Source organism: Typopeltis vanoorti, chromosome 11, assembly GCF_054136105.1.
Source record: "Typopeltis vanoorti isolate ZY-2024b chromosome 11, IOZ_Tvanoo_1.0, whole genome shotgun sequence".
NCBI classification, from domain to species: domain Eukaryota; kingdom Metazoa; phylum Arthropoda; class Arachnida; order Uropygi; family Thelyphonidae; genus Typopeltis; species Typopeltis vanoorti.
The window spans coordinates 31,465,114-31,492,766 of NC_143559.1; the positions used below are offsets into that span (position 1 = coordinate 31,465,114).

The 27,653-nt window shown below is 35.4% G+C and overlaps 1 protein-coding gene across 3 annotated transcripts in view; it reads right to left on the reverse strand.

The window, feature by feature from the left end:
• LOC150101414 (uncharacterized) overlaps nucleotides 1-27,653 on the reverse strand; it is a 510,839-nt gene that overhangs the window by 150,952 nt on the left and 332,234 nt on the right. For 2 of the 3 annotated variants that reach the window (XM_090400453.1, XM_090400455.1), the window contains exon 10: nucleotides 13,987-14,058. The exons of the other annotated variant lie outside the window; for it this stretch is intronic. In XM_090400453.1, the coding sequence (XP_090256579.1) occupies nucleotides 13,987-14,058 (72 nt within the window). The remainder of the gene's footprint in view (nucleotides 1-13,986; nucleotides 14,059-27,653) is intronic. 3 annotated transcript variants of the gene reach the window in all.

Here is a 27,653-nt window from a genome sequence, read left to right on the forward strand (position 1 = left end):
TGTAATACTAAAAATAGGACATCATTGTTTCTGAAAGAAAACCATCTGAAAGAATGTTTATTCCTGTCATCATAAATAGAATTTAGCTTAATGTAATTTTTTTTTTTTCCACTAGAGGTCATGCCAGTAGAATAACATGTGATCAAATCATTGTTTCTTTAGCTTACAGTTAATAATGTAACTCAGCTTGTCTTGTATATTGATGTATGCTCCAGATGATGATCTTGATGTGAAGATCGAAACATCGAGATAATAAAAAAGATTTTTTAACACGGTTGTAAATTCCATACATTTTTAAAATGAATGGAATAGAGGAACTTAGGCTAGAGAATGTGTTTGGTTGTGAGAATGAAGAGTGAAATGATACTTGTAAAGGATAAAATTGAGATCAAAAGAAGCAACTAAATAATATGAATGAGTACAAAAAGTTTAATAAAATGAAGAAAGTGTCAAAGAATAATCAGGTAGTAATTTATGGGCATTTGATCAGTAAAAGTGTGATGAGTAGCTGTTATTTCTTAGGATTGAAATAATTTCTCTTTATTTATCGTTATTCTATTATTACATTATTCTATTATCTAAAGGGAGTTTGAAGAAAGATTCATTGTAGGATATCCACACAAACCTTTATTAACACAACAACTATCACACCTCTCCTTACACTCATTCATTGATAAAGCACTCACAACAGGGCAACCACTTCACTTATTTACAACTCTCCAAGTAAAATATGTAATCTTTACACCCTTGCTAACTATGTACTTACATAACTTTCAAAAGTGATTCTTGTTCTCCACCATCCACTCATGTACTGAAAGATTTCTTTAATATCTACTCTGTAAAACCCCTTATAGTAATTTATATACTATCTAATCATCATATTCCCTCTTTTCTGCTTATCAGTTAAACTTTGTAATCATCTTGTTGGAGATTTAATGGAAAATTTACAGCATAGGAAAGGATTTTTCTTGGAAGAACAAAATTTACAAACAGATAGAGGGAACCACTATGAGTTCCCCTTCTCATCCCCTCTTGCCAATTTTTACATGGAAAAGTTTGAAAAATGAGCGATAGACTAAGCCCCTCTCAGAATTTTTATCTGGCTAAGATATGTAGATGATGTGTTCTCTATTTGCCTCATGGCCCAGACACATTTGATTCCTTCCTCATTCACCTCAATAGTCTACATCGAAGAATCCAGTTTACATTGAAAAAGGAAAATAACAATAGTTTACCCTTCCTAGACATCTTAGTAACATGCCTTCCTAATGGTAACCTTTCCTTCAATGTATATAGAAAACCTACTCACATAGGCAGATACATTCACAAACTCCCCCCCCCCCCCCCTCTCAACAATATGGCATTATTGAAACTCTAACCAATAGAGCCTATAATTTTTGTTCCAGTGGAACCTCTCTTTCAACTGAACTCGACCACATACACAACACCTTTCCATTATCTACAGTGATTACAGAATTAAAAAAATAATCAGTTCCTCCCCCATTCCTCAGCCATTGCTTAAGAAGAATTTCAGAAATGCCATCACAGATTCCTACATCCGTGGGACATCAGAAAAAATAGCCAGCATCTTTAAAAAAGTACAACTTCTACACAGCTTTTAAGTCCACACTGGAAACTTGCTACCATCCATTCTACCAAAGATCAGCTCCCTCCTCTCTCAGTGCTTGGAGTTTATAGTATTCCAAGCACTGGGAGACTTCTTCTAAACTATCCATTTAGAAAAAAACAAATCGTACATCAGCAATCACGACTATGGTCTATCTGGCCTTGCAGACCACGTATTGGATACAACCCACAGGATCCCCTGGAAGAAAACCACCATGCTCCACCATAGTAAATTTAAAAAGGAAAGACTGTATTTAGAATCTGAAACGGCACTCAGAAATCAACCTAACTTAAATAAATATGGTTGCATAAAACTTCCCAAAATTTGGGAAACAATAATTGTTAGAGGTCCTAGGCTGCCTATAAATGCCCATAGAGGACACACCACTTAAACGGAACTTTAGAGTCACCTACATGTTTCATTTAATACTGTGTTGTCTTTGTGTTAGAAGAGGTATTTGTAATCCCTGAAGATGTATCAGTGAATGAAACAAAATATTAGAAGCATTAAAATTAGTTTTTAATCCTTTCCTAGAGCAGTAAATACTCCATTAAATCTCCAACATGATGTCCTCCCAGCACTTAACACATGGACTCTAATCACCTTCAGTTTATTCACATAGGGCAGTGTTTCTTCAAGGTGGTCCATAGGAAAACTTAAAATTAAATAAATAAATATATATTTTTTAATTATCCAACAAAACAAATGAAAACTGAATAAGTAAAAATTATGGAAATAAAACTGATACTTAAAAAAACCAACAAACAGCAGCAGAATGTTCATTCCATGAACATTCTGCCACTACAATAATTTGTGGTAGCAGAATGATGAGTAATAAAAGAAGGGTGAAGTGAACAACAATATGGTTTTATTGTTTCCGCCTTCCCTTGCGGTTTTGCCAGATTTGAAGTAAACATGTGTTATCCACATTTCAACCAACTGCTTGTTGTTTATTGATTTTTATTACTGAAGGTTTTCCTCCTTCTACCAAGACTCAGTATATCTTCAGAAGTGATAAGTGATATCAGGACAAAGTGTGTCATGAGTTAACCCCAGTATTTATATACTTTTCGGAAACGTTTTTTTTAATAATGGAAAAGTGGTTTAGAACTAGGACTTGGAAAAGAAAAGCAAATGAAAGGTGATACTAACCCTAATTGTGATACACGTGCTGTAACGGCGAGTAAATCTGATACTGTTCAAAGAAAAATTAAGAAAATATAACAGTTCATATTTGGAATTAGGGTTTACTTAGTGTGGAGGTGAAAGTGAACAGAAACCTCAATGTGTTTTATTATTATTATTACCCAAAGACCTCATGGAGTCAAAAACTCATATGGGAGGTCCTTTTATCACACACACACACATCTCATCATACCAAGCCTTAAACACACTCAAACTCCTTGCAGACACCACACTCTCAGGCAAGGCATTCCAATCATTCACAACTCTGCACGAAAAAAACCTGCCTCTCACTCCCCTACTTACACCCTCTTTATACAGTTTCCAGGGATGACCTCTGGTTCTTCCCTTATCTCCCACGATTCTCTGTAGAACTTCTCCACCATTGATCTTATAACAACCCCTTACCAACTTGTAGGTCTCTATCATATCTCCCCTCTTCCTCCTCTCCACTAGACTCTGCAAATTACATCTTCTCAATCTTTCCTCATACTCGACATTCCAGAGGTCAGAAACTACCTTAGTCAATCGCCTTTGGTTCCTTTCCGACATCTCTTCATCCTTCTGAAAACCCGGTGACCAAATCTGGGCACAATAGTCCATGTGTGGCCTAATCAAAGCCTTACAAGGGAACAAGAATCTCCCTACTTCTACACGTCAGTGTCCTCTTCATCATTCCCAGAAGTCTTTGTGTTGTCTTCACAATTTTGGCAATGTGTCCCCTAAATTTTAGATCCTTATCCACTATCACCCCCAGATCTTTTATTTCCTCTACTTCCAACAATATATTCTCACCAAGCATAAATTCTGCATCCCATCTTTGTTTTCCAAATTTTAAAACCTTACATTTTGCAACATTGAACTCACATCCCCATTTGCTTGCCCAATCACTCAATTTATTCAAGTCTTCTTGCAAGGCCACAACATCTTCACTACCCTTTACGGTTCGTCCCAACTTTGCATCATCTGCAAACAACTGAATATCTCCATCCAAATCTTCGCCAATATCATTAATATACAAGTTGAATAGTAATGGCCCTAAAACAGACCCCTGAGGCACTCCACTAGTGACTTTCCTTTTCCTGGATATTGCACCCCCATACACAACTTGTTGATACCTATTAGATAGTCAGTCTCCAATCCAATGCACTAATCTAATATCCAACCCCATCTGCTCTAGTTTGACTGTCAACTTATCATGAGGTACTCTATCAAAAGTCTTTGCGAAATCCAAGTATATTACTGTGTATCCTTCTCCTCTGTCCAAAGAAGCAGTCACTTTATTGTAATAAGTAAGTAGATTATTAAAACATGACCTCCCTTTAGCAAATCCATGCTGTTCATCAAAGATTATACCATTGTTGTCAACCCAACTCTGGATCCTAGTTCTCACAAGCTTCTCCAACAACTTAACCACAACACCTGACAACCCCATACAACACCATAATCCTTAGTTATTTTGCAAACTTTTACAATATGTCCACTGAACTTCAAATCTCTACCTACCATCACCCTCAGATCCATAGCCGTGTCAATTTCCAGTAATCCAATTTCATTAATGTGATACAAAGTATGTAATCTTTTCAATCTGAAGTGCATTACCTTACATTCTGGAACATTAAATTGATGACCAGTGATTTTTATCCATACTACCAATTTATTTAAGTCATCCTGCAGATTACCCACATCACCATTATTAACTATTGCACTTCCCAGTTTTGCATCATCAACCAACAACTGAATATCCCCTCTCAAATCTTCTGCTATATCATTAATATACAAATTAAAGAGTAGTGGCCTTAGATGAGTCCTCAGGCACTCCATTAATCACCTTCATTCACCTTGATTCCACTTCACCATAAACCACCTTCTGATATCTGTCAACTATGGCCTATTCATGCAACCAGCCTCATATTCATTCTCTAATATAATGTAATAGTATTCCATGCAAACTCCAGCAATAACATGGTGTGGCCATTTTCTTTATCCACTTCAGTTGTTCACTTTATTATAAAATGCAAATAAATTACTAAAGCAGGACCTATCTTTTACAATGCCATGCTACTCCTTACAAAGTATACCTATCCACCTTTACCATTTACCAATATTTCCAATATGTTAACCAACACTAAACCATGATACAATATCTTGGATGTCCCATTGACCAAAATATTGATGTGAAGTGTACAGTGAAACTTAAATCCCATTGAGATACCACTGAAATAACATATGTATGGAGAGTGTAAGGTTTGCTGATATATTTCATCCAATGTGACTGGTCATGCAGTTAAGGCAAGCGAAGATGCAAGTCTCACTTACTCTTTACTTATTTTAAAACATTACAATAGGCAATGGAAAATAAAATATAGTGGCCATTAAATATTGCACAGTTACCCATAATGTAATAACAATTAAAGGACATATTATTCAAGAACAATTGATGTTCGGAAAAGATTAAAGAAATTTATCAATTCAACATCATTAAATACACTTCATTCCATTTATTCAGAGATGAATTTAATGTTTACCAATGTTATTAATGTACAAAGATAGGCTGAAAAATAATGCTGTTTTTAAAAACAGTGCTTATTTAATTGTTAATCTATTTTATTACTACTTCTAATTATTCACATACCTCTTCATATACAGTTGTGCAGTGCTTGCATTATATGCTTTATAACTAATCATATGATCTTTAATCCTCATTTCCTTGCAACTCATCAGTCCATGGTATTGATGCTAGTCGAGTATAGAGCTTTACTAAATCCAAAACTCTAAAACCTCATATTGAATCCATCAAGTGCTGCCTAAGGAAGTTATCCCTCATAAGCTCAATAAATTCACTCTTCTTGCTTCCATGCACTATCTCTTCCTTTCAATCAACACTGATTAAATTATCAGTGTTGATTGAAATCATCATCATCATCAAATTCCTGATATATCATATCCTGATATATGCAGGATATGATACATTATACATACGATACAGTACTACATGAAAAATTTACATCATTACTAACTTCCTATCTACAATTTTCCTCCAAATCAGTGTGTTACCTGTCAAGACTCCAACATTATCAGGTCTTATATTTTTGTCTTCTAAGGCTCTTTTTACTGTATTATCAATCTACCTATATCTTGGTCTTCCTCTAGGTCGCTTTCATGCCAACCTGGCAGAGAACACTTGTTTTGCTAATCCTTCCTCTCACATTCTGTATAAGTGACCATACCACCTGAGATTAGCTCTGTTAACACATTCCTGGATGCTTATCCATAAAATAACTTTCTTGCCAAGTCCAATCCTTCTGCTAATTTCTTTAAACTGAATTCTTTAACAGATTCATCACAATCAGAATCTTTGGCAGAACTTTCCCTGCCATTTGGTTCAATGTCATCTATTAACTGTACTAGTTCCTCCTCATTTAAATCTATTTCCCCATCAATTAATTCACTATTGAAGAGATTGGAGCACTTATGAAGAAGTTCGCGAAGGTCGAGTCTCATGTGCTGATCAAAACCGAATGCATCTTCAGTCTTGTTCAATTGTTACCTTGGCAGTTTACAGTGGGTGGGTTTATCCCTATTAACAAATGCGTATATCACAAAAGTGCTCTAAGTGGCCATTATTATAAAAATAATTTTTTTTTACATTAAAAAAAAAGCATTACATATTGTATGTAACTCACCAAAAAATAAAGTGCTCAGAGTGCGATTAACACACTTATGATTTTTAATGCACTTTCCTAGCAGAAAACGAAGACAATTTTCAACAATAAATACTTTATACGGTAAACCCCTGATATAAATTTGCTACTTATAATTACATACACAATATGGGCAGACGCAAATTTAAAGAAGATAAAATTTGATTTTTAAGTCGTGCGATGAAAAATATATGAAAAGATAAAGGGTTACTACAGTTTGTAGACCGTCTTATATCAAAACCATGTTGTATAAGTACTGTGTTCAACAAGGGTTACTACAATTTGTAGATCGTGTTATATCGAAACCACGTTGTATAAGTACCGCGTTATACAAGGATTAATTGTATACTTGCATATATCTTACCAGGAACACTCAGTAGAGAAATACCTCTGTAATTCTCACATTCAGTTTTATTTCCCTTTTTATATATGGATCCTATGAGCTCTACTCCAATCATCTAGAATTCATCCCTCTGTCCAGGCCTTCTGAACTATGCAGTGCATAGCCACTGTAAGACTTTTATACCTCCATACTTGAGCATTTCTGGTCAAATATCATCAACTCTAGCTGCCTTTCCACATTTCATGGAAAGGCTTTTGATGGCTTTTTCTACTTCAGGTATGGATATGTATTCCTGACTGCATGCCTGGTCAGTGTTTTTTTATCACTGTGCTGTCATCACTGCTTGTTTCATTTAGCAATTTTTCTAAGTAGTTACTCCATACTTCAAGGATATCTTTTTCTCTTCTTTTCATGTCACCTTTATCATCTCTAATTGCTTTTACAGCACTTTTTCATCCATTTCTGAGCTTCTTCAACAATATCTTGAATACCTCTAGAACATCTTGCCATTTCTTGATATTTATTTTCTATGTTCTTACCAAAGTCCGCCCATGACTTTTGTTTAGCTAGTTTTATAGTAATAATACTCAAAAAAGTACCTGCATATGCTGAGTTGTTCAATCTTACTAATATGATGCATTCAGCATGTGAACCACAGCTTTTATGAAGTCAGCTGTGCATCATTGATGATGTGAGAGTGTTTAGCTTTCTTACATTTGTCTCTGTATTCTCTGAGAGCACAAGATGACTTATTTGCCAGGAACTTTTGATATGCTTCCTTCTTTTCATTCACTGCCTCTTTAACTTCCTGTGTCCACCGTGGAGTTCTGATTTTTCTATCCTTACAGACAACCTCACCACATGTCCCTCTCGCTGAATTAGTCAGTGTTTTCTTCAGGGCTTGCCAATAAATTTCCATATAACCTCAAAAACCTCCATATAATCATATAGCTTCAAAAAATTCCTCCACTTCTACCTTAGCAAACCTTCTGTGGGACCAGAACCAGTGCTAGGGTCTTTGCCGCAAGCATGCAATTTCTATCTAAGCGCCCCTGTAACGATCGGGCGTGTGTCAGAATGTAATGAATTGGGGGTGTTAACTATATTCAAGCAGGATAATCGTTAAAAACTCAAATATTCAAAAAATTCTCAAACGTTAAAGCAAATTTTGATAAAGCCACTTCACTTTAATCATTGAATATAATGATACAGGGATTATAGCCCTTTCACCGACCCGAATCGCTAACAAAATTAAAATGAATTTTAATTCAAGTTAAAATTTATTTGAACTAAAGTTTAAAAAATTCTTGCATTTTAAAAGTTACTAAATTCTTAGTAACTTGTAAAAATTTTTTAATAGTTTTTATAAGTGGAACTATCTTTTAGGAAAATAAAAGAAACTCAAGATAAATGAAAAAATAAGAAAATAATTCAGAAATAATTAGAACATTTAATATAAGTATTTAAAAAATAACATCTTTACAGAATAACAAAAAATAAATTAAATTGCATAAATATACCATATTTTCCGGTGTATGAGACGCTCCTATGTATAAGACACACCCAAGAAATTTAATACAATTTTCTGGAAAAAACCTAAACTTTATACCATTTATGCCATTTCAACAAAAATGATTCGTACACATGCAGTCAAAGTAGCTTGTGAGTGTAACATTGAAGATTTTAAAGTTGGTGCATCATGGTGTTACCGTTTCATGAAACACAGCGGACTTTGTATGATTTAAAAAAAAAATGGATAAAATAATAGGTAATTTTTAATAGTAAACTGACCTTTCAGAAACCCGCAAAACCCACATCACTGTCATCTGACTCTTCTCTATCATCATTAATTTCTTATAATATAGAAATAATTTTGTCTTCATATTCTTTTGGCGTTTTTTGACTGATTTTTGTTTTGATAAAGCATACAAAGTCCGCTGCGTTTCATGAAACGGTAACACCATGATGCACCACCTTTAAAATCTTCAATGTTACACTCACAAGCTACTTTGACTGCATGTGTACGAATCATTTTTGTTGAAATGGCAATGCCATTTTGCCGATTTTCTTGCACCCATTTCAAAACTTTGGTCTCTAGTTCTGGCCACTTCGCAATTTTTCCACATTCCACGCACTTTTCTTTACGCAAATTGTACAAAATCTCCTTCTGACCACACCAAGTTCTTAGCCAATGACACGCTAGACGTCACGAGAAGGTCACGCATCAATTTGATTGCACCAATAACCGCCTACAAAGATCTTGGAACATAAAAGGGAGTGTGTATGACTTTGAAAAGAGGAAACAATCTTTACCTTCATTATATAAGACCCACTGCATTTTTAAGATGAATTTTTAAGGTAAAAAAGTGTCCCATACACCAGAAAATATGGTATTTGAAATATTTTTATTAAAATTTTAGGGTTTTTGATTTCATATTCATAAAATTAGAAATAATGGCCTTAATGTCTAATTCCGCACATATATCATTTAGCTATTAATGCCAAACTAACAAGCTTTTTTGTGACATACTTGTTCTTAAGTAGGTTTTAATCAATTTCAACTTGCAAAAGGAACGTTCACCGCTCACTACTCTAACAGGTAAGGTTAATAGTATTCTTAAAGCCATTGAAAAGTTAGGGAAAGATAAATTATTGGACACAATAAAATTAAGAATATCGAAAGGGCTTTGAATATTTAAATTATCCTTCCAAAAAATATCCTGGAAAGCACATAACTCCTCATATAGTTCTATTGCATTTGCGTCTTTATTGTCGCCATCCTTCAAGAGAATCTCTAAATCGTTACAATTTTTTCATAAATCTTCGTTATTAATTTGTAGTAATCTATACAAGAAATTGAAATTATCATGTGTTTTTAGTTGTTCAAAACGGTCTATTAACGAACACATTGCAACGTCTAGAAGTGTATAAAACACATTCACTCTAAATTTATCTTCTGGCAATTGTGACGTTTCATCATGATGCTCGTAATCGAATTGTCGCGTCTTCTTTCATCGTTGAACTTCCGTACCAGTTTTATTTCTCCATTCTTGTTCTCCATCCACCTCTTCACTCAGTTTTTTTGCCGTTTTTAGAACTTCTTTAAAATTTGTATCTGATCGATACTCTTGTAAGAATATTTTTAAGTTTTTGATACATTCTAAAGCAAGAGTAATGTTCATATTTTTGTCTTGAAGCATTTTACTCACAGGGTTTATTCTATTAAATCATGCCAAGTTATAAGAGAACAAATAAATTTGTAGTCCTTTATTTTAGCAAATAATGTTTGTGCTTCATGCTGAGTTTCTTTATTAAAATTTTCATTATTTAAAATTTCAAAAAGTGCATCGTAAATTTCTCCTAACTAATATCGTAGAGGGTGGATTGCATTAATTTTACTTTCCCATCACGTTTCTGATGGCTATTTCAATGTTAAATTTTTTATGAACTTTAAAAGGATTGCCCAAAATTTGTAAGCGAATGAAAAGAATTGTATATTTCTTGAATAATTGCAAAGAAACTAATTGTATCTGCATTCACTTTGGTGCATCGTTAATGATTAAATTTAGAGTATGAGCAGCACATGGCATGTAAAAAGCTCGAGGATTTTTGTTCAAAAGCAAATTTTGGAGCCCATATTTTTTCCCTTTCATATTTGCCCCATTATCATACCCATGACATCACATGTCTTCAATGGGAATGTTCCATTTTTCCAGTTGTTCCATTATTGTTGCACATAAACCATGTCCTGTGGAATATGATATATCTGCAAAACCTAAAAAGTTTTCCCTGAACTTGACAATTCCATTGTCACAGGAAAAAAAGCAAATAATAATGGCCATTTGTTCTGTTTTACTTACATCAGGTGTGCAGTTTAAAATAATGGAATAATATTTAGATTTTCGAATTGATAATAAAATTGTATCCCTGATTGCGTTACTTATAGTTTCCAATATTTCATTTTGACTGTCTTTACTCAAATAGTGTACTCTATTGTGTCATTGTAGGGCCCTTTCAACATGATTTTCCATAAGGGATCAAACTTCACAAACAGTTCAACTAATTTTAAAAGATTGCCTTAAACGTGTTCTTAAGCACTCTATAAGTGTACTTAAACACTCATCCAATGTTTCTTTTCCATTTCATACATGCTTCGAGTCTGGCAATCAATAGTGGTTTTGTTTTTTTTTAATTTTTATCAAGTTCCTTTCATTTTAAGAAATTTATTATGTGAGTTAAACTAGTCTCATGCCTATGCAAAGTTGTACTTACATTTCTCCAATCGTTATAACCTTCTACAAGACTACTTGATTCAGTAGGTTCAAAAAGTTTGCAACAAAACCAAAAACCAGAATTTAAAGTTTCAGAATAAATCAGCCATTATCTTGGCACGAGCCCCCCCGTTTTTAATTTTTCTATTATAATATGTGTCGCCAAATTTATGACCATATGTATCTCTGGGATATATTATATTTTTCTTTTGAACAGGCCCATTTCAATTAAAACAACTCGTAATTTTTCATTAATATTCTCGATTCACCTGGATCTTCTAAATTTTAATATTTTAACAAATTTATTAAGAGCCCCAGTTTTTTTCTTAATAGCTGCTTCTTTCGCAGCATGATACTTATGATTTTGTTCATCGGATAACTTTTTTTTAATTTTTGATTCCATTTCTACTTTATACCCACAAGAAATTATTACACAACACGACACAGAGACCAAATAATAGCTGCACTGTGCTACTGTCGGTAGCCTACTAAGATGAGTACCATATTACACAACATGACACAGAGACGAAATAACAGTCTGCGCTGCGCTACTGTCAGTAGCCTACTGAGATGCGTACTATATGACTGGTTAACTAGCAACATATGTTTTGTACGAAAATTCATTTCTGCACATAAAAACCGTTCACTGTTTCACTTTAGATAGACTACATTAGACAAAACATCCTGGAGGCAAGCATTTAGCCTGTTCTCGCTGCAAAATTGTAAACAGCCAGCTGATCAAAGAGGCGGCAATGTACAATTTTTAAAAATTTTTATTCAGTGTATCTGACCTTATTTATTTTAATATTGATCATTCTAAGAATTTTTTGTTTTTATGAGAAAAATTTTGTTTTTTAAAAATGAACTTATGAACCATGCCCCGGCGGCTGCACCTCCCTTCGTCACGGTGCCCGCATGCACTGCATGCCCCCATAGCCACATCTGAGAGCTTCTCAACTTTTATTCATTTTAAAACTTTCTTACATGTTCTTCTTATCAATATGAAATTCAATTTTATCCTGCTCAAGACTAAATGGTGATCACTTCCAATTTCAAATCCTCTGTACACTCTGGTATCCTACAGCATGGAGAAAACTTCGCTATCAACAATAACATAGTCAATGAGACTTTTCTTATTCCTTGCCTCTTCTCTCCATGTGAATTTGTGCACATTTTTATGTTGGAACATTATGTTAGTTATAACCAGTCCATGTTCTGAGCAGAAATCCAACAGGTATTTGCCATTATTATTAGCTTTGCTCTTTTCTCCAAATTTTCCCAAAATATTTTTGGATGTCTGACAGTCATTTTGATAACAAACAATGACCAACTTTTAATTTTTCATTCTGTCAATTGCTTTCTCTAAATCCTCAAAAAATTCCTCCACTTCTATCTTAGCAAACCTTCTGTGGGACCATAGGCAGATATGTCTCTTTGTCCAGTTCCCCATTCTACTATCTGCCCACATCATTCTACTTGAAATTTCCTGCCATTCAAGAAGATTAGCCTCATATTTAGTGTTGAATACTATAGCTACCCCTTCTTTTCCTTGATTGTCATTGCCTGAATATAACATTTTGTATTTATTGCTCAGAAAGATCTCAATAGTTTTTGTCTTTTTTGTTTCAGTCACCTTTCAGTAAGCTTTTCTTACCACACTCATTACCCTTCTGGACTGCGCTTTATACCGTTCATGTGCCTGCAGGTCACCTTTCTCCTTGAATTCCCTCCATAGTTGTTTCTTTTTTTGCAGCTCAAGCTTAATGGTGTTATTCATCCATTTAACCCCTACTTGATTTATTATTCGGACTCTAGGCATACAGTCAGCCATTGCTTCATGCAAACACTTCTTTACCGCCTCCCATGCACTATCAATTTCTAGCCCTTGCAGTTGTACATGCCATGGCACAGAACCAATCAATTTCCTAAGCTTGACATACTTACCAGCCCGATAATTCCACATGTACCCCGTCTTAATTGTAAAATCCACACCTTTAGCCACCTCCCAAGTCAAGACCCTATGATCACTCTCACCGATTGGTGCCAACGTGGTCATATTCGTTACAGTCAAATCTCAGATACAGTTACCAGGTCAAGCACTCTCTGAAATCTACCCTATAGTAACACTACTCTCTGACCACTACCAGTTCTATGTTTCGTACTTTTGTTTTCTTTCATTATTATTATTTAATGTTGTAAAAGTAGAAGAGTGCGCCTTAAACTAAAAATTTTTTTCAGGCAATGCATGAATTGTGATATGTTATCAGTCTAAGATGCTAAGTAATTGTAAATAGCTCAATGCAGTATGGATTATTTTTATTAAAAATAATGTGTGTATAAATAGAGTATTCTTAGTCAAGACTGTCACCTCATTTATAAGAATCTCTTATACGAGAATGGTTTTTGTTTTCAGCTGAATGAGCACTGCCTATATTTAATGCATAGATCCTAGTTTTCCAGCCTTTTATATTAATTGAAATGTTCATGGATCTATATGCACACACACACACACAAAAAAAAAAAAAAAAAAAAAAAAAAAAAAATCATAGTTCTTTCACTTGGTTGAACAGCAGGAAGGAGTGATGACAAGAGGCCATAAGAAGATGAGGAGTAGTTTCTTTACATGGAGGGTGGCTGAACCGTGGAATGCATTGCCTGATGGGGTGGTGAGAACGAGAACGGTCAAGGAGTTTAATTAGTGATATGATAGACTTCGTGTTTCTTAGGGGGGGACCTCCCCTCGATGAGTCTTGACAGACTTTATGTTCTTAGGAAGGACCTCCCACGATAAGTCTTTTGACTCCATGGAGGCCTGAATAATAATAATAATAAAGAGACAAAGAAGAGAGCATTACTTACCTCATGATATCAGTGCCTCCAAAACTGGTATGCTTAGTTAACACTTTTACGTCTTTGTGCATATCTTTAAACCTAAAGAATATTTCATAGATTTAAAATATATTTAGTTATATTGATGACTAGATTTTTATGATGAAATAATAACAGAAAATTGGAATTCTGGTCTAAATATCTCCTGTATTTGGATAATGGAACCATTAATATCAGAGAGAAATTCCTTCTTGATCCTCACTTTCATCATATCAGTGAGAACAGACATAATATCAATTGTTAACCATTTTATTATTATTATTCACAAGAATCTGCATGGAATCTGATGAGTCATCATGGCTAGTCACACTAACCATTATTATTATTATAATTATTATTATTATTATTCAATACGCAGATGACACGGCACTACTAGCAATCCACACAGACATTAACACAGCTCTCTGAAAAGCACAACAAGACCTAAACGAAATCACAACATACTTCCACCAAAATGCAATTCTAATCAACGGCACCAAAACACAGATGTTGATATTACACAACCAGAATCATACGCCCTGCATCAATATCGATACATTGTCACACATACCGCTGCATTAACAACAAAAATACCTGCCGATGTTCCGAAATCAAACCTGTAACACACACACAAAATACCTCGGTCTCTATATAGATTCCCACCTTAAATGGACAAAACATATAGAATACCTACACACCAAACTCCGGATCATCGCAGCAAAACTCTTCCAAGTTAAAGACATTATTCCACCCAACATAAAAAAACTCCTATATCACGGTATCTGCGAATCCCTACTCAGATACGGAATAACAGTCTATGCAAATACATCAAACAGCCACCTAACAAAATTAGAAACACTACACAGGAAAATCGTGTCAACAGTGATCTGGACACCTTACATGCAACAATCAATATCCAACAAGCACATGGAGATACACAGAATTCTGGGCATTAAAAACCTGAAACACTACATGACATTAACAAGGAATTACTTCAACATCATCTATCGAAACAACAGAGACACATATCGTATAACACGACCTACAACAACAACTCTCTACATCCCTATGCCCTTCAACAACACATACAGTTCTTTTGTGAGATCACATCAGATACCCACACAACTCAACAACTTACCAAGAAAGTTAAAACATGTAGATAACTACAGAACATTAAAAAACGAACTCTGGAAAATATACCAACAAAGTTAAGAAACCATTAACACTAATATACACATCACAAATCACTAGCATCCAATGCCTACATTCCATACATAAACAGTAGCAACAACACAAATAATGAAGGCTAAATCCCACTCTCTTCATAAAAGCTAACCCAAGCTTCGAAGTAGGTGGGATTAACTTGCCTCTTCACAGGTGGTTTACAAACTACCTCCAAAATAGAAAACATATCACACGTATTGGATCAAACCGAAGCAGAGAGCTACCAGTAACTTGTGGAGTGCCACAGGGAGCTGTACTCTCCCCAACTCTATTCAACATTTACACGCACGATATTAATCAGTTACCACTCAAAGGTAAGATATTCCAATACGCAGACGACACAGCAATAATATCCATCCATAATAATGCAAGCATAGCCCAAACAAATATGCAACATGATATAAATCTGATCATAGATTGGCTCACGAAAAACTCCATACACCTAAACTCAGAAAAGACAAAATTAATGATATTCAGAAATCCACTGACTCGACCAGTTGATAACAAATATATAACCATCCAACATCCACTTTCCAACATAAAAAACACACAGAACAGCAAAACCACTACAATCACTCAGGTTGAAACAATACGATACCTTGGAATTTACTTCGATGCAGATATGAACTGGAATAGCCACATAAACCATCTACACAACAAACTCCGAACAATAAGTGGCAAACTCTACAGGTTAAAAGACATAGTTCCCATACGCCTAAAAACACTAATATACAAAGCACTATGCCAAAATATACTAAGATACGCTATAACAATGTATGCTTTCTGTGCACCCTACAAATTAAATAGATTAATGTCGCTACAGTACAAAATGACAAAACTGATCTTTTGGGAACAAAGAGAAAATCACAATCTTATAAACATTGCAATGTCAGAACACAAAATATTTATGTCACTATGCAGCCTTGCTAAAACATTATTTTGATGCCAACTACAGGACAGTTAGAAATACATACCATATAACAAGACCTCAGACTACTAATTATATCACATATAAATATAATAATCACTACGGAAAGGCCACGCGAAACTTCTACATCCCAGACATGATAAACAAATTGCCTTTTGAATACAGAAACCTTACAAACTACAATAGCCTGAAAAGATCTCTGAGGACATACTACAAACAAGAAACACGCACCCAAAATACCATACAAACTTAATTATTATTATTATTATTCTTCAGGCCTCCATGGAGTCAAAAGACTCATCGTGGAAACACAATATATTCGTTCAGGCTTCCAGTTCAGCGACGCATCAAGACATTCCAAGTTTATTGTGTGTGTGTGTGTGTGTGTGAGTGCGCGCGTGCGAATTTCTCAATCATAGATTTCGTAGCTTCCCAACACAGCAAAAAAAAAAAAAAAAAAAAAATACATAATAACCAACTGGTGTCATCCTCAGATAAGCTTACATATAACCTTCGAGGATGAAAGCAAAGAAATTAGTTCTCATCCAAGATGTATCATATGTAACCAAATGCATGTAATGTACGCACATGAAAACCAATGTATGTAATGTATGTATTATATGTAAACCAATGTACGTAATGTAAATATCACATATAAACAAATGTAAGTGTTTATATGTGATATTTAAATTAATTAAATTTAAATTCATATGTAAATAAATGTATGTAATGTAGATAATAATTGTAACAAATGTATGTAATGTATATAATAATTGTAACAAATGTATGTAATGTATATAATAATTGTAACAAATGTATGTAATGTATATAATAATTGTAACAAATGTATGCAATGTATATAATAACTGTAACAAATGTATGCAATGTATATAATAACTGTAACAAATGTATGCAATGTATATAATAACTGTAACAAATGTATGCAATGTATATAATAACTGTAACAAATGTATGCAATGTAAAAAAAAAAAAAAACATTTAAATCTAAATCATGAGCTTACACCGTATGTTTGTAAGAATAAGGAAACATAATATTTAGATTGCATATGTGTAAATACTGTTGTATAATCACACCTTTTCAAACTTGAAAAAAAAAAATAGTAAATCACAACATCTAATATTATACAACTTATGTAACTCTGAACAATATAATTGTAAATTATTATTATGATTGTTATATGTATATATAAAAAAAAACTGTTATCATTACTATTTAAATCTCATTATATGTAGCACAAAGTGCTGAACCTTGTTAAATAATATACTGAATAGATGATCAGTGTACATATGTAAATATTTGAAAGAACAATAAAAAAAAAATTATTATATTAGTCATTCATTATACAGAAAATTATAATAACTGTAACAAATGTATGCAATGTAAAAAAAAAAAAAAAAAAAAAAAAAAAAAAAAAAAAAAAAAAACATTTAAATCTAAATCATGAGCTTTACATTTGTACAATCTTCATTGTTAATATTCGAAGAACATGTGTTGTAAATACATAATATAGAGGCAAAAATTGAAAATTTTAATTGAAATCCAATGTAGAAAATTAATCATATATGCAGCACTTAGTGTTGAATTTTGTGAGCATTATAAGTTAGAATGTCACTCAAGGTGATCATTGTATATGTGTAAATATTTTAGAAATCAATAAAATTATATATTATAAATTAAAAAAAAAAATTATAATGGTTAGTGTGAGCCTCCCATGATAGGCATTATGGACACAATGCCTATCATATCTTTCCTTTAAGGAGAGACCTATCATACCTGTTGTGTACAACAGGTATGATAGGCAAACTCATACACTGGCAAGACAACCAATTTCACTCATTTACCACTCTCCAAACAAAAAATCTACTCCTTATATCTGTGCTACCACACTTTTACACTACTTATTGGGGTGGCATTTTGTTCTTGCCCATCTAGTTGTGCACTGAAAGATTTCTTTAGCATCCACTTTAACTTATAGATAACATATTAGTAACTTATATGTTATCTATGATATATCCTTCTTTTGCACCTACAGGCTAAATTTCATAGCCTGTGAATTCTCTCCACCTCAACAGCATCTCAAGAAATCCAGAAGATCAAATCTGTGCACAGTACTCTAGATGAAGCTATATTAATGCCTCATAAAGATAGATTGTTTTGTAACATCCAATTAATTTTTTGAGGTACATGATTTATACACTTTTGCAATATCTCTTCTGAAACTGGACTGTACACCATCTCTTCAAAATCCCTAGCCTCATCAATTTCTTGCAGTGTAGTTCCATCTATGTAATACATTGCCTGTAGTTGCATTTTGTTGTGGTCATTGTGGTTTTTCATTCCAAAGTGCATACTTTATACTTTGATACAATGAACTGGCATCTATTACACATTGCTCAAACTAGTCAATTTAGATCAGCCTGCAAGATAACTGCATCACTTTTTTTTAACTATTGCTCTGCATCATCAACAAACAAATGGACTAGGAGCTATAACAAGGCAAGAGTAGTTGGATGAAAAGGAGATAGATGTTACTAAGGCACTGATCAAGAGATATTTGACACAGCAATGTCTAAGTATCTGAGTAAAAAGGCTAAATTACATAGGAGTAAAATGGAATGAAGATATTAAGCATATAATCTCGAAAAAGAAAACTTTATGGAGGCAGCCCAAGATGAACGGTAATAATCAGTAATATGAAGAGCAAATAGCAGGCCAGGAAGGAGATTTAGTTGATAAGCATAACAAAAGTGCAATATTACCAGAAGCAAATCAAGCCAAAAAAAAAATTCTATGGAGTCTCTTTAAATATATAGAAAGTAAATTGGTAACTGCTGTAGTGGATATAGTTGAGGTGTTCAATTTCATCTCATTTCTCTGACAACATGAGAAGCTTAAGTGTTTATGGAATAGGAGAGGATGGACTGCTGGTAAGCAAGTAAGAGGTGTATGAGGAATTAAGCAAACATGATGTTAAAAGGCTACAGGACTTGATGGCATATCCACACGTCTTAAGTGAATGTTCCAGGTGCTTAATGGCTGCCATGGTATACATGTTTAACAAGGATCTTGCAACAACACAAGCTCAAAAGGAATGGAAAGAGGTAAAACTGTTCCACTTCACAATGGGGTAGTTCAGAATTGGGTGGGTTTATAATAGCAGTATTCTCTATGATGGAGAGCACGGATTTTTCAAGGCCTCTGACAGATTGCATATCAGCAGTTTGCATATGGGAGAATGGTACCCAAAAAGAGGAAGGGCATAAGCAGTGAGCTGCAGAGGGCTGTTTTGGGACCATTATTAATGTGTATGTTAATGATATTGGGACAGGCTTAACTGATGGTACATCCCAACTTTGCATCATCTGCAAACGGATGATGCAAAGTTGGGATGAACTATGGGGGAGGGGGAAGAGCAGATATTGTGGCATTACAAAAGGATATGAACATACTGTGTGAGTGGACAAATAACTGGAACTACCAGTTTAATGTTGTAGAATGTAAAGTCTTGAAATCTTGTAGGCAAGGGCAGGATGCTGAGTCTACAATTAACGGGAAAATTTTAAAGGTGAAAGAGACAAGAGATTTAGGAATGGTGGCAGATAAAACTTGTATAGGGATCACATTGCAAAAATTGTGTGGACACCACAATGGATTATGGCAATGAGGAGAATGACATGGTGACATGGAAAAGCAGAGGTAAGGTTCCCTTGTATAAGGCTTTGATCAGACCAAATATGGACCTACTGTTCACATATGAACAGATTTGGAAACCTGGTTTACAAAGGAATAAGAATATCTTAGATATCCCTATCAAGAGAAGATTCACTGATTCACTGTCAGGTCTCTCTTGAATGTGGGATATGAAGAGACAGATTGAGAAAATGCAATTTCCAGAGCCTTGTGAATAGAAGAAAAGATGACAGGAGATGACAAGTCATTATCTGAAGCTATACAAGAAAGGTGTGAGCAAGGGAATAGGAGGCAGCTTCTTTAAATGCAGAGTGGGTTAGTGAGTGGAATCCAAGGATGATGCAAAGACATACATCAGAAGATTAATACAATGAGTACAGGTTGAGTAATTATTATGGGGGACTTTAGCTTCCTAATTACTTGAAATAGCATGTGATGGAGGGGACTTGGGGTATAAGTGTTTTGGATCTGGTTATAGCAGTGGTTTCCAAACCTATTTTGCTTGCTGTCCCTTTTCCAAAAAAAAAGTATTCAGAACACCCCCCCCCCCCTCCCAGAAACTACTTTCTAAGACGTGACCAGCCAAAAAAAATTTATTCAGCAACCCCCTGGAAACTACTTTCTAAGACCTGACCAGCTCTACCTGATACATATAAAAGAAAATTGTATGAAAACTAGATCAACAGTTCTCGAGTTTTAAGCAAACACACAGATAGATCTCTTCTTCTTCTTCTGCAGCTTTTCCCACTTAAGTAGGGTCGCTGTTTGTGGTGAGTCTCCTCCACAACTTCCTGTCTTGGGCTGTAGCCACATCCAAGTTCTTCATCCTCAAGTCCTCCTCCACCATCTCTCTCCATCTCTTCTTTGGCCGTCCGCACTTCCTCTTCCCCTGAACATCCATCTGCATGACCTTTTTCCCATATACTCTTCCTCCCTCCTCATCACATGACCAAACCATCTCAACCTAGCCTCCTGTGTCTTTGCTCCCAAGTTCGTAACTTTCACCATTCCCCTTATATAGTCTAGTCATTTCTCAGAAGATCCTTTCTGGTCACACCGCACATCCACCTAAGCATTCTCAACTCCGCTACCTCCATCCTGCTGATGTTATTTTTCTTCAGGGCCACAGTTTCCAAAGCATATGTCATAGCTGGTCTCACTACTGTCCTGTAGATTTTGCCCTTTAGTTTGATCGGCACCCTCTTATCACATAGCACTCCAGCCATCTCTCTCTCCAGTTCCTCCATCTTGCATCCCACTTCCTTCTCAGCCTCATCATCTTCTTGTTGAACCTAAGTATCTAAAGTCACTGACTTCCTGATGACATTTCCTTCCAGCTCCAGATCTGTCTCCTGGCTGCCATCCACTTTGCAACACATATACTTGGTCTTACTTCTGCTCAGTCTCAAACCTCTTTCTTCCAGTACTTTCCTCCAACTGTCCAGTTTGGCTGCCACTTCTTCTCATGATTCTGCACACAGCATGATGTCATCTGCATACAACATAGTCGAAGGCGCATCTTCTCTCACTTCCTCTGTCACAACCTCCATCACAATATTAAACAGGAATGGACTTAATGCTGACCCTTGATGTTAGCCAACTGTCACTGGAAAACTTTCCGTCTCTCCCAGGCAGGTTTGAACTGTACATCTCCTGCACCAACCTGATATATTTCTCTGGTACTTTCTTCTCCCTCAGACACCTCCAGACTTCTTGCCTTGGCACTCTATCATACGCTTTCTCCAAATCAATAAATACCAGATGTAGCTCCCATTGCTTCTCTCGAAACTTTTCCATTATCTGTCAAACCCCAAAGATAGCATCTGTTGTCGATCGACCAGGCATGAAGCCAAATTGATCTTTTGCAATCTCCGCTCCTTCCTCATTCTTCCATCAAGAACCCTCTCTAGGATTTTCATTGTGTGGGACATCAACTTTATTCCTCTGTAATTCTTAGTCTTGTGCATCCCCTTTACTCTTGTAGATGGGAACAAGAGTACTTTCCCTCCATTCCTCAGGTATATTTTCCTGTTGACAAACTTTTATCAACAGGTCCTACAGCAGGTCAATTCCTTCTTCCCCCAGTGCCTTCCATGCCTCCACTGGGTCCCGTCAGGGCCCACTGATTTTCCATTCTTCATCCTCTTTATGGCTTCCTTCACTTCCACTCTACTAATGTTCTGCACCATCCCCTCATAAGGCTTCCCATCTTCTCTGTGAGTCCTTGCATTTTCTTCATTCAAAAGCCATTCAAAGTATATTCTACATCTGTTTCTTATATCCACATCCCTCCTTAATACCCTTCCTCAAAAGTCTTTGATCTGCCTCACATGTACGATGTCCTTTGATGCCTTATTTCTACATTTTGCCAATTGATAAATCTTTCTCTGTCCTTCCTTTGTTTCTAATTGATCATAAAGGTCTTGATATACCATGGCCTTCGCCTATGCAACAACTCTCTCGGCTTCTCACTTTTTCTCTCTGTATTCCTCTCTGTCCTCTTCCACTCTTGACTCATCCCACTTCTGCTTTGCCTTCCTCTTAGCTGTCACTGCTTCTTGTACATCATTATTCCGCCACCAATCCCCCTTCTGCTCTCTAATCTTTCCAGATGTTTCACCAAGCACCTGAATTACACAGCTTAGAATTACTTTTGAATTATGTCTCCACTAGTCTTGTACACTTTCTAATCCATCCAAAATCCTCTCTAACACCATCTCCTTAAAACGGTTCCTCACACTCTCTTCTTTTAAGTGAAACCACTTAATTTTCTTCCTCCCATGGCTTCCAAAGGTTCTTATCTTCGACTTTATTTCAAAGTCTGCACACAGCAGCCAGTGTTGTTGCACCACTTGATCTGTTAGGATTACTTTACAATTTGTTACTGCCTTAAGATGTTTCCTTCTAGTCAAAATGTAGTCAATCTGTGAACTATTGTTGTCACTTCTAAATGTTATCAAATGCTCTTCCCTCTTACAGAAGGAGTTCACAATTGCCAAATCAAACGCTACTGCAAAGTCCAAAATTCTCTCTCCTTCCCGGTTCATCATTTCCACTCCATGGCCATCATGTACCCTTTCACAGTCCCTATTCTGTCTCCCTATGTGTCCGTTCAAGTTTCCTCCGACAATCACTATCTCGTTTTCTTCCAATTCCCTCATTTCTTCATCAAGCACATTCCAGAATTCATCTTTCCTTCTGCTGTACAGCCAACTTGTGGGGCATATACACATAAGATGACCAGTTCTTCTTCTTCTCCTAGACTCAGTTTCATTCGCATGATCCTGTCGATCCTCCTATGCACTTCCAGTACTTCACCCTTCATTCTGCCACACACCACAATTTGGACACCATTTCTTCCCTCTTTATTCACTCCAGAGTAGAACAATTTATACCCATCTCCTAGTTCCTTTGCCTTTTCTCCCTTCCACCTTGTCTCCTGCACACATAAAACATCCAACTTCCTCTTCCTCATCATGTCTGCCACCTCTCTTCCCCTTCCAGTCATGCTTCCAACATTCAACGTTCCCACTCGCAACATTCTCTCCACTTGCTGGGCTCACTTCTTTAACTGCAACCACCCTTGATGTGGTAACCCTCGTCCACTTCTCACAGCTGTAGGACGATGTGGCTGCATGTCGCTTAAGGGGTAAGCCCTAGCCCTTGTATCACTTTCTTTTCGACTCATTTAATCATATCTAGAGCTGGCAGTGAAGTTTTATGACTGGATGCTCTTCCTGACGTCAACCCTTGCCATTTATCGGGGCTTGGGACCGGCACCTATTGGGGATAGTTTACCCCATTCGGTGGCTGCAATAGGCAAAATGACATAGCAAGATAGGAAAGATTCACCCCTAGCCCTCGATTACTCTAATAGCATTGGGGATAAGGAGCAAGAAGAGAAAAAAGAGGCAAAGAAAGAAGGGTAGAGGACCAGTCTACAGATAATATAACAGATGTTACATGAAGTAAGTCATGGTCCAGTATCAGGTACCTCGGGTTTGCCATGCCCGTATTCACTGAAGTGAGCCCATGAGGACCAAACAAACAGACAGATACAGAAACAAATTTACATTTTATTATGCATCTAGTAGAGATTTTTAAAGTTTAGAAATAAGACACCTTGGAAATGAAATTTTAAAACTATTTATTGAAATTAACAAAATAAACATAAATTGAACACAAACATAGGGCAAGTTGGATCCAAAAACCCAATTGGTATTTTCATTTCAAGAATATCTTTAAATTGTTGGTTGAAATCACAATGGAGAGTCTCCCAGTGCTGACAGTAGCTGAATAGTACATCTTCATCAGATATTTCCACTGCTGATAGTTTTGGAAATTGGCTGAATTCTCCTCGTCCTAAGTTTCATTTGTATAGGACAAGTTTTGACACAAAAACAGAAATAACAGCTTTTGTTTTTATTAAATTCAGCTCATCTCCTTGGAGCTATAGATTTGTTTCATTAAATTTGTTAAACAAGTCGGTCAAATAAGCTATGTCACTTTTGAAATTAATCAAGTTGGCTCATAAAGAATCAACTCTGTTTTTTAAAAACTGTAGCACTGAGTCAAAGAGTTTATAAATCAATTCAAACAGGCCCCCTTTGATAATCAATGAACTTCTGTATGGAGCAACAAGTGACTGAATTCTTCATCATTTTCAATACAAAGTTGTCCAAACAATTTGCATTCAATGAATGACTTTTGATTTCTTTGACTGCTGTAATTACATTATGTAATGACCTGTGTAGGTGATCACTCAGGTATTTGGCAACTAAATGTTGACAATGAATTACACAGTATACAGTGAATACATTTGGCGCTACCTCTTTGAAATATGCAATAAAACCGCAATAGTGCCCTACCATCGCTGGAGCACCATCGGTAGCAACTGACAAGATATTCAGAGGAATTTCATTTTCTTTAAAAAACTCTTTCAGTGAATGAAATATCGATTCTCCTTTAGTTAGCAAATAATAATTCTTGGCAAATTTTTTATTTTTTATGTATCGTACATATGCTAAAAGTAAGGCTTCATTTCCTGATAAAGTAGACTCATTAAGTTGTATTGAGAGCTGGGTTGTTTTTAAATACTCACATAATGAGTGTTCAACATCCTGAGCCACTTCATCAATTCTTCGTTGCACTGTATTATTGCTCAAAGGAATTTTCTTGATAATATCAGAAGCAGGCTTGTGCAGTACAGTGCACATGACCTCACTAACGCCTGGTAGGATTAGTTCTTCAGCAATGTTATCAGTTTTCCCGATTTAGCAATCAGTACGGAAATGTAAGAGGCATGCAACCCATCATCATCTAGTTTGGATGTTGCATCCTGATCTTTTTTATCAGTATGAACTGTGTCAACTGTTTTTCTAGTCTTTAAGGGCGTCATAGATTTATTTGAAAAAACTTTTTGGCAAATCAGGCAGATTAGTAATGTTTTGATTGTAGGTGAGTGAATAAAGCCATATTTCAAATATTCAATACTATATTTTGTCTACATTTCTTCATGGGTTCAGCCCATGATATTATCTGTAAAAAAAAAAAAAAAAAAAGTTAAATTTACAAAATTGCTAGAATGCAATTTCTCACATACCCAAACCAAATTATTTTTACAAGAAAATGTATAAAAATACTCACGTGAAACCTGCTGGTTTATTGAAAGAACAATAATTTGATTTGTGTGTAATCCATGTAAGTAAGGTACTGACTAGGTATCGAATATGCACTACATCAAATTGCTGCTTGTCACACAAACAGTTAGCAATTTGATGTTCAGAAATTGTTCAGAAAAACACATTCAGAAACAATCTAAAACTGCTTTCGTACATCTCGCATATTTATAGTATTATACAGCAAACAAGTCATAACATGCACATATTCCTGCCAGTGTGTACTGGACTTTTAAAATCCCAATCACCTACCAGCAATTTGCTTGTTAAGAATTTGTCAGACTTCAATGCCGATTAGCTGTAAATTGAATTTTGTACGTTTCTTTGGAAAATAAAGCAACCATTACAACCTTTACTTACATTTAATTTATCAAAATTTTTTTTCAGCACCTAATTTTTGTCCTTTATGCTTTCACCACCCCTTACTTTAATTCGATGCCCCCTTTTGCTCATGAGGCCACTACCAACCCCCTGGATCGTTCCAGTTGCCTCCAAGGGGGATGGTACCACCCACTTTGGGAACCAGCGATGTAGATGATGATGGTAGTGGCAGTTGGTGTAGTTAGTGAATTAAGTGGTGGAGATAGACATTTGTATAGTAGGTGCCCTTCCTGAATGAGTATTTAGACTCCATGGAGGTGTCACAAAATAATAATGGGTATCCAACTCATATATCCCCTCTCCATGTAAAAATATCTACTCCTCACACCTCTTCACAACGTCTAGGGATTTACCTCTTGTTTTTCCTCTCTCACCTTCCACTCTTTTTTTTTTTTTTTTATATATATAAAATCCTTCTCTGTATTAATCCAGTAAAATCCCTCACTAACTGATACACCTCCATCATACAACCCATTTTCTGTCTATCCACAAAACTCTGCAATTTATATTCTCTCAATCTCTCACCATAGCCATTACAGAGTCCTGATATTGACTGACACTGAACCCTCTCCAGTGTTTTTACATCACAATGAAAACTAGAAGACAAAATCTGACCACAACAGTCCATGTCTTGTCTAACAAATCTCTCCTACTACCCCCCCCCCCCCCCATCCCTACTTGTCAATGTATTTCTTATCATGGCAGCAATGCAATGCATAGTCTTTACAACACATTCAATATGATTACTGATAAATTTAATATAGATTTATCAGTAATCTGGTATCTTTGCCATCTACTCCTAATTTTTTTTGATGCATTCTATCAGTTGTTAATATTCTACATTGTCAAAGGTCTTTGCATAGTCCATAAAAAAGAAATAGACTTCTTCCTGCTTCTCCAGATATGTTTCTATAATACTTCTAGTGTTAAAGAGTCCTTCTCGAGTCCCTTTATTTTCCTGAAAACCAGTTTATGTCTCATTAATTTCCAATTTCATTTCATGCTTATTTCTTTCTAGGACGATATATAGCATAACTTTTGCTATCTGACTGATCAGACTGATTGTTCTATACTCTTCAGATTCAATTGTCGTAGATTTTTTAGGTATTGGTAGGAATGTCGAATGCTTAAGATCTTTTGGCAGGTATCCAGTTTTGTATATATTGTTACATATGTCAGTCAGTGAATTTCTGGCCTTATCATTTAAAGCCTTTAGGCACTCTGCCATAATTCCATCTGTTCCTGGTCCCAGTTTCCTAATAGCATTTGTTACTTTGTCTTTCTCCATTACAATGTTTCTGATGGCATCTTCAGTGCAATGAGAGAGCCTACCTTTTTCACAGATTTGCTAATTACTGTATTTACTCAAACATAACTTGCATTTTTTCCCAAAAAATTAAAGTTAAAAAATCATGGTGCAAGATATATGAGGAGATTTTTAAAAACTAAAGTTTTTAAAAATCTCCTTTGCATTGACTTCTACTCGATCTTAGATTTTGTGTGTGTGTGTGGGGGGGGGGGAACTGACATTTATAATTATCAGTATCCTCAGTATTCATTATAATTTATACTTGCTCATATTATTTATAAAATGAATGCATTTAAATTTTAGTTATCAACTTTATTTATGCAATCAGCCACTCGCCTTCATCAGAATCTTCATTTGAATCTTTTAGCGACAACGCTTCGTTAATTAAATTAATTATTTCTGGCGAAATCATGTCCCAAGCTCTCA